Source organism: Pinus tabuliformis, chromosome 6 (assembly GCF_031772625.1).
Source record: "Pinus tabuliformis cultivar Carrire ecotype Pingquan chromosome 6, CPIR1, whole genome shotgun sequence".
NCBI lineage: Eukaryota > Viridiplantae > Streptophyta > Pinopsida > Pinales > Pinaceae > Pinus > Pinus tabuliformis.
This window is the reverse complement of record NC_142292.1, coordinates 1,489,600,958-1,489,614,438: the sequence shown is the minus strand read 5'-3', so window position 1 is coordinate 1,489,614,438 and position 13,481 is coordinate 1,489,600,958. Positions and strand designations below refer to the sequence as shown.

The 13,481-nt window shown below is 37.2% G+C and overlaps 2 protein-coding genes across 2 annotated transcripts; one reads left to right on the top strand and one right to left on the bottom strand.

Annotated features, from left to right (window-relative positions):
• Positions 1-1,817: 1,817 nt before the first annotated feature.
• Positions 1,818-3,507, bottom strand: LOC149264285 (disease resistance protein RUN1-like). The gene is made up of 3 exons (XM_089397978.1): positions 2,775-3,507; positions 2,277-2,330; positions 1,818-2,002 (listed from the first exon to the last, which is right to left on the bottom strand). The coding sequence occupies exons 1-3, from the start codon at positions 3,505-3,507 to the stop codon at positions 1,818-1,820; spliced, it is 972 nt and encodes a 323-aa protein (XP_089254104.1).
• A 646-nt stretch (positions 3,508-4,153) lies between these two features.
• On the top strand, positions 4,154-4,909 carry LOC149264284 (putative GPI-anchored protein At3g06035). Its single transcript, XM_089397973.1, has 2 exons — positions 4,154-4,236; positions 4,516-4,909. Exons 1-2 carry the CDS (start codon positions 4,154-4,156, stop codon positions 4,907-4,909), a joined length of 477 nt encoding a protein of 158 aa, XP_089254099.1.
• Positions 4,910-13,481: the final 8,572 nt, after the last annotated feature.

Genomic DNA, 13,481 nt, shown 5'->3' with positions numbered 1-13,481 from the left:
CATAAATGGGAAACGCTCAATTGATAATTAAGATAGGACAAAACTATTGCATGTGCTTATAATAAAGCCAACTAACTATCTTAACCAGAGGCATGGGTCGTTTCCGTGTTGGAAGGAAGAAAACACGACTATTCATTGGAGGTGTTTAATTTTCCAATATCCATCGTCTTAATGTTTGCGCTCAAGTTTGACTTGAGAAAATGAAAGTTGAGAATCCGTGTTGGAAGGAAGAAAACACGACTATTCATTAGAGGTGTTTAATTTTCCAATATATTCGCCCCAAGTTTATTAATGGCATCGTATTATAATATTTCTATCGTCTTAATGTTTGCGCTCAAGTTTGACTTGAGAAAATGAAAGTTGAGAATAAGTTAGTAAATTGTGATTAAATGAAGAAAAATATATTCGTTCTATTACATTTAATAGAGCAAAGAGTGTTGTGATTCGTGAAATGCAAATAAGAAAAAGTATATAGTGCTTTAAAGTCAATGCAAAGAAATTGGGGCGCACGTCAATGACACATGCGAGAGTGGACTATTTTATAAGGCAAATAGTGCGTCAAAGTCAATGCAATGAAATTATAAGTGTGCGTTACAACACTCGAGTTGCATGTGAAATTGAAAGATACGTGTAAAAAGTCGACCTCGAGTTGCCGGAAATCATATTATATAAGGGTGGTGTCGTTCAAATGTCGGAAGTTACAGAGATTTTGGTTGGAATTGTGTGAAATATTTTTTTTTATAAGATTATTTTTTGTATTATTCATTTTTGTTTTGGTTAGTTATTAATTTGTTTTGTTCTAAATAGGTTAATTTTAGAAATTGAATTGTATTATCTTTTATAATATTTTAATATATTTATTTGAAATTTGATTAATTTACATATTTTTATTAGTTGTACTATCAAATTTTTAATTATAAATGTTGTACTGTCCCATCAGTGACTATTTCTACACTACTCCGCTCTGCAGCCATTGGATATACAAAAGCAGGGCTGGTCATTTAATAATATGAGGAATACATTATCCGACTCCCAGTCATAGATTAGTTTGGCATGAACATGTATCATATTGCCATTGACTTTGACTTTGGCGTGAACACGTAGCATATTTTTATAACCATCATCTATTCCCCTTACCTACTCAATTCGATGATGTGCTCGAAAGGTGCTACGCGCTTTTGCGAAGATTCTACTAGTAATAAATAGATTTGGTTGTTTTTTTAACTCCTTAAAACGAATACAAATTTCATTTATTTTTTACATTTTTTCAGTGTAAATTAAAACGATATTTTTAGTCCCTGCCATCTGGCATTCGGCAGGGACTATAGTAATCGTTTGCGACGAATATAGCATTTGTTCTTAGTCGCTGCCCGGTGTTATTCGGTGGTTATCATAAAGTTTGGAAATGCTGTGTGCGGGGATGTGCCGAGCTAACCTAAGTTTCATTTCCACCTGAGGCTTTGCCATCTTATTTGGCCTCTTCCCGAGGCGGAAGAGGCTCGAGCATAGCTTAAATTGCTTTTACGCCCGGTGCATTATCGCTAACCGTCAGCGGTCTGGTTTTAATGTTAACATTAATTCGATTCGTATTATCTGCAGGGGTATGCTAAGGTTTGGTAAGGTTTCGTGTTCCCTGTTACAAGGTTGTGCATTGGCAGCTGGTGCATGCCATGGTTGCCATCTGTTTACTTTGACACTGCCATCTGTTTACTTTGTAGCACCTCGGTGGCTATATCTACTATGCAGACTCAAAGCTATATGTAGATGCCGAGACAGAAAAGGAAGAACCTATCTCTATGCAGACTATGCGAGATCTACTATGCAGACTCAAAGCAGATGCCCAGACAGAGACAAAGATACTGGTTGATGAAGGTGTGAGCACCCAGTGCCGGCCGAACGCAAGAAGAAGCCTTTGGTCCCAGAGGATCCTCCAAGTCGGTGCTGTCTATATCGCGGTCGCTGTCTTCTTCCCACTGTGCTGGTTGTGCTTCTGAAGCCGTCGCTGGAAATTCAAGCCACATATATTGTTAAAATGTTATGAATTTCTCTATTTTTTTATCCTAGTATTGAATTTGAATTTTTGCATCACAAGATACTATTAACTTGAATTTGAATATACTATTAACTTGAATTTGAATTTTTGAGCTCGAGTTAATTACATACATGATCTAGCTGGACAGGTTCAATGGCCACTGTAGGTGCTCTGCGAAGAAAAAAAAGAAGCCAAACTGGTCGAACCTATTATGCGAGAACTGGGCAGTTGCTTTTTCTCGCACCTTCCAAGCTTTTGTTCTCCGGCATGGCGTCCCCAGGAATCTGATTCAATGCCACTGCAAACACATAGGTAAAGCCATGGTTTAGAATTCTGTACGTCTTTTTATTTTATTTTTTTTGGAATGCTAAGTTTGAGCACTGTAATCTGAGGAATTTGAGTGCTTACGAGTGTAGGAGTTTTAAGAGTACTAAAATTCATTTATAAAAACACATTTTAAAGTATGAAAATTCCTGATATCCCTAAAATTTTCACTCTGATCATTAGACTGCTCCTTAAAAAAGCGATTAATTTGCCATGGCAAAGGGCATTGATTGCAAAGGGCATTGATTAAAAGAAGCGGTAATACCAATTGAGTCAGCTTGACTGCTCCTAAAAAAGAGTGATTGATTTGCCCTGGCAAAGGGTTATTGATTGGGAAAGGGCAATGATTAAAAGAAAGGAGTAATACCAGTTAATTCAGCTTAAAAATCAAAAGGGGCGAATGTTGTAAAGATTTCACATACTGAATTTTCTGTGAGTGCTTTGATAATGTCAGTGGGACGCCAAAGGCGACTTCGACGCCCAGGAAAATGCTTGGACTCTTGATCGATTATGTCCTTCCCAATGTCGCGCAGATGATCGTGCATTCTTATCCGGTTCTTGACATCCACCTGAATCAAGCATTTTTGTTCGAGAGTCTCAAACCCTAACCAGCCACTCCACCCGGACGCATCCCATATACGTATAGCTGTATCTTTGCCTTCCCCCGCCAAATAGCAAGCAGCGTCCAGGAACATTGATTTCTCTTCTTCATCAAGTGCTTCAACTGTGATTTTCAGCCTTTCTTTGATATTCCAAGGCAGAATTCTAGAAATCTTGCCCAATATAGCTTCCCATACTTTTCTATCAGCTTTGCCATATAGATGACTCCCAAATGTTTCCAAAGAGAGCGGCAATCCGTCTAAGATCTCTACAAATTTTATGACCAAATCATCAAAACCAAGCTTAGGCCGGGCACTGAGAAACGCATGGCGGCAAAAGAGCTCTATTGCCTGATCTTCGTTGAGTCCTGTAGCTTCATATATCATAGAAATTTGCGCGAGCTCCAGTATTCTCTTATCTCGAGTCGTGACTAACACTCTGCAACTTGGCCCAAGAACTTTGGTAACCATTAAAGCATCTAATTGATCAAAATTATCGACATTGTCCAGAACAATAAGAATGTTCTTCGCTTTATTCAGACGCCTCCTCATGAAGACTTTGCCTTCGTCTATGCTCTGAATTTTACAGTCGAAACGCAGTAGATCCGCCGGTTAAACCATCCTCTGCATGGGTCAGGCTGCAGAGGGCTCAGCATATGGCAAACTGCACTTCCATAAATAATCCTATGCCAGACTGCACCTCCATAAATGGCCATATGGAAGGCCGGCTATATTACACGTCCTAGCATGATTACACGTAGCTCTAGCTATATGGAATGCTAGCTATATTACATGTCCTAAGATTATTACACGTAGCTCCATAGCATTACAGGTCCTAGCATGATTACACGTAGACCCATAACATGTTACAGGTAGATCCATAGCATGATTGCACGCAGCTCCTTGTGGGGCATGATGTCCCCATGTCTATTTTCTATTTCTCTATTTCAAATCCAACATGTTATATTTATATCCAGCAAAAAAATTAAAAATTTAATAACATACGTGTTTATTAATTGACATCTTTTCATAACAGGCATGGGCATAATTTTACAAATATGAGTGGCTGAATTCAGGAATTTATTGTCGCTGCCAAGAAACATTGTACGCACTGCGCAGGAGTCAGACCAATTGTTAACAGATTTAAAATCTGGGTGTAGGAGGCATTCAGGAATAATTTAATTGCTTTCATATATCGATGGTACTCACTGATTATGAATTAACGGTGTTTATGTTTGTGAACTGCAATTGTGATGGTCTAATGGTCACCATAAAGATCAGGTTCTCCAGTCTATCCACTGCCGAGACAAATAGCATTGTGCATTTTTTGGACCTATGAGCTTCAGTTAGTCAATTCCATTTTCAAGCCAGTGAGATCTAAAGCATTGAATGTGAAGTGACTTCGTGGTTAATGAATGTTGGATGGTGTCTACTATTGTCTATTTTCTATTTTTTGTTGTAGCAGGAACCTAATGCATCTCCAGTGGAATCAAATATTTTAGTCAGTGCAGTATGATTGCATATGAATGTTTATTGACTTTGATATAATCTGAACTGCAGTGGCTGTAAACACTTTAGACAAGAAAGGAAGCTGCCAGTTCTCACAGAAAATGAAAATGCTGCTTGTTTGGCTGAGCAAATTGCAGAACGGTTCAAAGGTCAATCTTGTAATAATGCTACTGGTGAAGATACTGTTCCTGGCAATGAACCTCAATTTTCAAACTATCCGCAGTTACTGGATAGCTGCCATCTTAACATATCTAATACCAAGGATGGAGTTATCCTTCCTGATTGTGTTCCTGATTCAAATCCGGCGATAGCATACAACAATTACATGGTTGTAACGTCTCAATATTTCCAATACGTGAATGATACCAAATTTGTATCAGCAGGTGTAGCTTTAGAAGACAGTTGGTTTGTGTTGGTTCTTGCTACAAACACAACTGGTGGGTGAAACAAACAGCTCAACACAGGTTGCATCAGGACACAGCAGTATTGAACATAAAGGGGAGTGCAAACGCTGTGATCAAGGTTGAGAATAGCAGCATGCTTCTTCCTAACTGATTGCAGATGCATACGCCAACTTTTGAATTTTGTAATCTGTATTTAACTTGGTCCAGGCTTTACTTGTTTTGTCTTCCTGGCTGGCTGAGAGCCCTGTACCTTTACTTAGGCTTCGGAGGGACTCACTATACAGGATTGGCAGAACTAGTAGATCTTTAGCCCTAGACCTTAAATGTTAACTTCATGCAGGGACTCGCTGCCTCGCAGCTTCCCTTGTTTTATAAAATATTTCAATCTAAGTTAACATTACTTTTAATCTTTACTATCACATATAACATGTTTTCATTTTTGATGATGTAAGAGAATAAAAATAAATACAAATGATATATTGCATGATTAAATTAACTAGGATGATATAATTCATATTCTTATTTATTAATTATTTTAATTATGAAAATTTTAAATTTAAATTAAATTAGTTTTTAATAAATTTAATTAATTTTCATCTTTTTTTGTGAGAGAGTTTTCGGCGAAAATCACATCGAATATCATTTGTCGACGCGTTTCGAACCAACTAGTGTAATGGTATTCCATGTGATTTTCGCCAAAAAATCTCTCACAAACTTGATATAGATCACAAAACTCTATAATTTTCATCCTCTCAAAGAAGGAAAAAATATAAATGACATAATATATGATTAAATTAAGTATGATGATATAACTCATATTATTATTTATCAATTATTTTAATTATAAAATTTTTAAATTTAAAATAAATTGGTTTTAAATAATTTAATTATAAAAATGTATTTTAATTATAAATATTTAAAATTTTAAATAATTTAGTTGTAAAAAATTATTAAGATTAGAATTGGTTGAAATGTTAAATAATTTAAATAAAAAAAATATTTAATATTATGAATTTTTTTAATAATTTGAGTAATTAGAGTTATGTTTATAGGGAAGAAATCAATTACATGATAAACATTAATGTTCCGATGATTCTTATTTATTAATTATTTTAATTATAAAAATTTTAAATTTAAATCAAATTATTTTTTAGTAAATTTAATTAATTTTCATTCCGTCAAAGAATAAAAAAATATAAATGACATATATCATGATTAAATTAAGTATGATGATATAATTCATATTATTATTTATTAATTATTTAACTATAAAAAATTTAAATTTAAAATAAATTAGTTTTAAATAATTTAGCTATAAAAAATTATTTTAATTATAAAAAAATTAAAAATTAAAATAATTTAGTTATAAAAAATTATTAGGATTAGAATGGGTTGAAATGTTAAATAATTTAAATAAAAAAATATTTAATATTATGAATTTTTTTTTTTAATAATTTGAGTAATTGGAGTTATGTTTAGAGGGAAGAAATCAATTACATGATAAACATTAATGCTTTGATGATTATTGTTTAATTTAGCTATATTTAAACTAGGTGGTAGGTATTGGCTACTATGTAATTGTTTAAATTGTTATTTTGAAAAATATTTAAATTATTTGATTTGATACTATTATGATCCATCTTGATTTCGAGAATGTCTTTCTCATTAATCACATTATTGTTTGTTGGTAGACGTGACCATCTAATGTGGTTCATCCTTAGGACAATGTTTGTCTTGATGATGAACCACATTAGATGGTTCAAATTGGGTGAAATATTTTTTTTATAAAATTACTTTTGTCATTTAAATTGTGATTTTGAAAAATATTTAAATTATGCGTGGTGAGCCCTGGTACTGCACCAAGAGTGCTGCAACTCCCAAAGGCTCCTCAACATTATTCTTAGGATATTCCGACACATAGGAAATAGTTAAGTATAACCTGTTCTAGTGTAGAGTTAGGTAAAGTGTGTTTCTTTACTATGTACTTTTGTAACTTACAATCCGACGGTCACGATATGTTTTAGACATGAAGTAATCTGACGGTTCATTCTCTCCTCGGTATTACCGACACTTGATCTGTGGCTTAACACCGATTGGTCCATGATCTCTATTTAAAGAGCATGGAGGGTCATTTGTAAGGTGACCATTCATGAGATAATCTTATGTAAATTTATTTCTTTTACATTAATAAATTTCCTGAAGTGGTTGCATTGGCTCAGACTATGGACTATTTCCCTCTTTGAGAGTTTTAAACACGTCAAGAATATTGGTGTATTGATTTGTGATTTATTTGTGAGCGGTGTCCTTTGTTGTTCTATCTGAGGAACTTACCCTGTAAATTCATACATTTATTTATCAACCTAGGGTTCATACAAACTTCGAGGTGTCAGTACTATATACACAGCAAATAGAATTCTACTCATGCCACCCTCAACTAGGTGATTTGATCATTAGGGCTCCAAAGCCAGATCTGGATTCCTGGCGGAAAAAAACCCAAATTCAAAAAAAAAAATCGACTGAATCGGAGTTCAGGTGAGGGAGATATCGTTGATTTAAAATCAACTCTTATTCCATAAATTTTCGTGATGGCGGGAAAGATGAAACAAATTAGCGTGCTAGCTAAGAACCTATATGCACTTGAGGTACGAGATGCATGCAAAGCCTTGAGGAGCAAGGAAAAGGTTAGATACTTGGTGGTTGAGAGGGAGAGTACATTACCTCTCAACATGTAGCACTAGAAGAAGTCTTAGATAATTGTGGAGGAGCCACAATTGGTGAAGCAGCTTCAGGAGGTTGTGGAACAGCCACAACTGCAGAAGCCTAGAGGAGATCGAGTGGAGGCATCCACTGATGCAGAGACCTCCAGAAGGGGTAAATTTTGAGCCAAGTCAGCAGAAGGATCACATGCAGCCATACCTCTAGGTGTGAGGTGGGGTGATGTGAAGTGATAGTCCCAAGAAAGCTGAAATAGGGGCAGGATCTTTGAGGTACCTAACCTCTTTGATTAGACCTTGCTAAAGGAGCCCCGACGAGGAGTAGCAGGACTATCTGAGTGGGTAGAGACAAATGCGGATGGAGCGACATGTTGAAAAATGTGCAACAAGAAATGCTAAATTTAGAAAGTGCTAAAAATAGAACTGCTAAAAATAGCACTTCTAAAAATAGCAGTTTGGCTAATGAGCATTTTGGCCACCTTGGGTGAGAGGTGAAACTGCTAAATATAGAATCTTCTAAAAATAACATTTCTGGGTCCCTTCCTATTTTTAGCAGTCCCTGGTATAACTATAGGAAGTAAAAACGAATTTGGTCTTAACAGTAGTTTAAAATATTAATTAATTAATCTCCATGAGTTAATTAATTATGGAAAATTAAACTTGAAGTCTTTGTGAGATCATGCAATTATTTTCTCCCTTGATTTAGGAATTTATACCTTGATTAAAGGAGATAAGATTCAGTTCTATAATGAGAAAATTAGTTGACTTAGTTTAACTTAGTCAAGTCCAGTTAGATTATTTTAACAAGTTGTTAAAATAATGAAATATAGTTTGTTAATGCTTGCATGCATGTGACAACTATTATTTCAAATAATTGAGCATTCCCTCATGGATAACTGATGCATGTCAATTCAGACAGAGACCTAGTTGAGATCAGAGAAGGGACAGTGTACTATCAGTTGGATGAATATTTTTCCTATAAAGGAAGCTCATCCATGATGAGGATTTATCTCCTTCAAGTTTGTGTAGTTAGATCAAAGGTTAGTGAGTGTGTGAAGAGGAAAATTCACACATGTGACATCACTGGACCCCAAGGAAACTGTACAAGAAAATAGGAGGCTTGGAGGGCAGAGGAGAAGGTTTGTGAGAAGCCTTTCACTGTCTATGAGCAGCAGAGGGATTGTACTGAGAGCTGGATAGCTTCTGACCTAAGGCTTTGTGTAATCCAGACTATATTTCCACTTGTATGATAATACAGAGATGGGGTTTTAGGCAGGTGCTTTCCCCGAGTAAATTCTTCTGGGTTGTGTGATTGATTCCTTCTTATCAGTTATATGTGTTCTTATTGATGTTGCTCATGGTTGATTAAGATTCCACTAAATTGTTTGTAGAAGTAGATCAAGTGTTTTTCTTTAGTACATTGCATTACCAGGTTGATCTACAGGTGGGAAATTTCTACATGGTATCAGACTTAACTGATTTGTAGAAAAATTCTACAAAATTCTACATGGTATCAGAGCACAAGTGATCAAGGAAGAACAATATACAAGAAAAGGATATTTCAAAGTTTTGAGCTTTGGGCTGAGAGTTTGCAGAGCAGATATTAAAATTTCTGTACAAAATTTTCAAAAAAAAAATAGCAGATTTGGATTCCTTGCGGAAAAATACCCCAAAAAAAAAATTGGATGAATTGGAGTTCGGATGAGGGAGATATCACTGATTTAAAATCAGCTCTTTTTCTAGAAAATGTCGTGACAGCGGGAAAGTGGAAATAGATGGGTGTGCTAGCCAAGAACCTGTATGCACTTAAGGTACAAGATGCATGTAAAGCCTTGAGGAGCAAGGAAAAGGTTAGATACTTGGTGGTTGAGAGGGAGAGTAAATTACTTCTCAACATGTAGTGCCAGAAGAAGTCTTAAATTATTGTGGAGGATCCAAGATTGATGCAACGGCTTCAGGAGGTTGTGGAGAAGCCACAACAAGGGAAGCTGAGTGGAGATTGAGTAGAGACATCTACTCATGCAAAGACCTCCAGTAGGGGGAAACTTCGAGCTAGGTGGGTAGAGGGATCACATGCAGCCATACCTCCAGGTAGGAGGTGGGGTGATATAGAGTGATCGTCCCAAAGAGGAGGGGCAGGATCCTTGAGGTACCCAACCTCTTGGATGAGACCTTGCTACAGGAGCCTCGATGTGGAGTAGCAGGAATTGACTGATTGGGTAATGACAGATGTGGATGGAGCAGTAGATAGAGCTATAGTGTAGGGAATCCTAGGACAACGCAGAGCATGCAGGCTGCAGCAATGCGAGAGGCACAAGTGTGTTGTGTTAATGTCGGTATCTTCATCCCTCCATCAGTGATCAAATTCTCTTGTTGCATTGCATGTTAGGTGTCTCATCCGATCAGCTGCATTCCATTAGGGTCATGGATCATTTGATGGTAGTGGCATATTATACATTTTTCCTCATGTTCTTTACCTACTGGCCCATTTTCATACATCTAGATCATTTGCAGTCATTTTTTGTCTTTAAATCTGCAAAAGTCTTTTTTAGGGTTTTATGTCTCATTAGGTCTAGGGTTTCATCAATAAGGTCCTGTCAACGCTCAATAACACTCAGCAGGTGCATGAGGAGGTCAAATAAAGTCCCAGCAACAATAATTTCAATAATCACATGCTCAGTGATTGATTTTTCTTGAAAACCCTATTTTGAGGAAAAACGGAGTTTTTTATGTTTCATGTACTAAATTTGATGTAATTTCATTTTTTCCATATGTAATAATTTTAAGAGGCAGCCCTGGTCACCTTGCCAAGCTTTGCAACTCCAGTTCCTGCAAAAGAAACAAAATGTCAAAGTATTTAGTCCATCAAAGGCAGAAAACCAAACAAAATGCCAAAACAGAGTTTTAAAAGAAAGTGAAATAAGCAAACATTAGAAGAGTGGGTTTTCGTAAGTGAAAAATCAAAACCATATGTATATAAAGTATTTTTCATGTTAAAAAGTTCATTTGTGCTCAAGGGAGAAAGAGTGAGCAATCAACAAATCATTTTGAGGCAAAGGAGGCAAAAATCGCAGCAAATTTGATATTCTCCCTAGCGTGGCGCACCTGGGCATGGGCGCGATGCACGTATCAAGCGCGGTGCACCGAGCAGTAGTTTACAGTGCATTTTTACAAGGGGGCGACGCACCAGAGAAGCGCGACGCACCTGTGAGGTGGCGCGGCGCACCAGTCTATAGTGCATGAAATTCACACACAGCTTCCTCCAAACTCTCAAATCGCTAACTCCTCAAGTTTACAAGTAAGTTGACACTCCCTCATGGCTAATGAATGATTTTCCTTAGTGTTCATGGTGATTCAATAGGAAAAAATTTAAGCCCTAGCTCCTAGCACTATTTGTTGAAGAAACATTGCTTAGGGTTTACAAGTCATTGTTTTTGTTGTTCAAATCCTACTTCTATCATTTTCACTCCCTCACTCCCTCACTTCATTTTCTCTCTCCCTTGTCATTCATACTTACCTATTCCCAATTCCCCATATCCCTAAAACTACTAACCCTAAATCCATAATCTCATTACCCCAAACCCTAATTGCTATCCCTAAATCCTAGACATTATTCCCTAAACCCTTTCATTCCCCAAAAACCCTACCAGCAACATCCCCAACCCCTCATACATAGTCCCTCCATAGTCCTTACCATCAATCCCTATCTTTTAGTAGCAAGTACCCATTGACACCATAAAATCTCTTCATACTCATCTAAGAAAACTCAAGCATTGGCAAACATGGAGTCAGATTCTTCCTATGACAGAAATGAGGAAATAGTTAGTGACTCTTCCAGAGAATTTCATGCACCAAAGAGACCTCATAAAAGTGGAAAACATAATCGAGAGGAGCCTACTTCACTTGTTGAGTTGTTGGTTTGTCCTCTTGCTGTCACATGCTTCCAACATCAATCATTTTATCAATTTTGTGAGATGGTGGAAAGAGTCAAATACCACCATGAGCTGGCCAGACTGTTTGTGCTCCATCTTCATAATGGCCAAGTCAATTTGGCAGGTGTGACATTCACCTTGACACCTGAGACTATTGCTCAAGCAACCAGTATTCTGAATGTAGGTGAGTAGTGGAATAAGGAGTAGTTGGTTGACAGAGATCATTATGAGCCTTATATCAAGGTTGGTTTTCAGAGACATGTCAGTAGAGTCTTCCCATTCAAGTACCTATAGGACACATATGCTCCCTTGATGAAACTCATAATTAAATATTTCAGCTGTGAGGGTAGATTTTCTCGTCTGTATACCTACCATATCAGATTTTTGATGCACTTTACTAGGGTGAGGATGATGAACCTCCCCTATTACATTTGCCAGAATATTGAGAAGATGACCACACTAGTGCAAAGGAAGCCTCCTCATTAGCAGTATAACAACATCTATCACTTTGCACTAATCAAATTGTGGTTTTGCATCAGCTTAGTCTACTGAATGTTTCATGGGAGGATTTCATCTCACATAAGGTCTTCACAGGTCCTCAAGTGCCCCCATCAGTTTTTCATGAGGCAGGAGAGCCTTCACATTAGCAGGATGTGCATAAGACACAAACCACTAGTGTGCCAGTGTTTGTAACATACCAAAAGGGCACTATAAGGTTGTTTGTAGCAGCAAAACGAGTACTATCTCCACCCGGGGTGGAAGGGGTCTCATTTCCTCCATCAACAGAGCAGGTACAAGACAAGGGTAAGCAACCCTTGCATGATGAGGGACCTTCAGAAGGTCAAGAGACAAATTTCATTCTTATTCAGGATGATGACACTGATTTGAGCTCAAAGCTCAAGGAGATCATTCGGGAGCAGCAAGATGAAATTCATCATTTATCTCTCAACCTGGAAAGAGACAAGTGGATAATCAATTATTTGGAGCAGAGAAACAAACAGCTAGAGGATCAGCAAACCATCATGGAGCTCCAAAACATAAGGGCAAACCGACAAGCTGCCAAAAGGAAGAAAGTCAAGCTGTCATCACTTGAGCAAGAAATTCAAGCTTATTGTGAATCTTGGCTTGAGAGGAAAAACTTGCACTTGGAGAGGATGCTGGAGAAGGCCAACAGAGAGAAAAAGATGTTGAGGCACATGGCATACCATTACTTGGCGAGAAACAAGGTGTGCAAAGTGAGAATCGGGATTTTGAAGGCCAAGTTGAAGAAAGCCATGAGGAAGAGAAAAGAGAAAGACAGACTCCAGATCTTGGCTGAGGCTTCCTTATCCCAACATAGCTCCTGATGAAGAACACTCAGCCCAAATTTTAAGAAATTTGGGAAACTTTTTTGCAAATTTTGAATTTTTGGCCTAAAAAACAAGTTTTTCTGCTTGGTGCGCCATGCCACCTGGCGCGCGCTTTTGCTAGAGACCTCCTTTTGAGAAAAACTCAGCATTTTTGGATTTCTCATGGAAAAATATGAATTCCCTCACAGGGCCTAGAAAATTTTGACAAGTTTTGAGCTTCCAAAAGGGTCAAAAACACCTCAAAAATGACCTTTCTGCCTCTTTTTGGCGGAGACCAAATTCAGAAATTCCACTTGTTCTGGAAAGTAGACAGGCAGACCTTTCCAACAAGCCCACTTGGAGAAAATTTTGTGCATGGAATGCCTCCAAAATCAGCTCCAAAGTAGCGCGGCGCACAGGGATAGGAGCGTGGCGCATAGGATGAAATTTTCTCATTTTTGCCAAAAAACTTTGTTTTTCGCCTAGTTTCTTCTCAGTTTGACTTTTCTCTTTTCAATAGTCAAACTCATGATGTAATTTAATGCGACTTGATGGATATTATGCTAAATTTTCACTCATGGAGGTATATTCATCATGAAAAGGTGGTTTGCAACTGAATGAATCAGTTTCCTAGGTTTT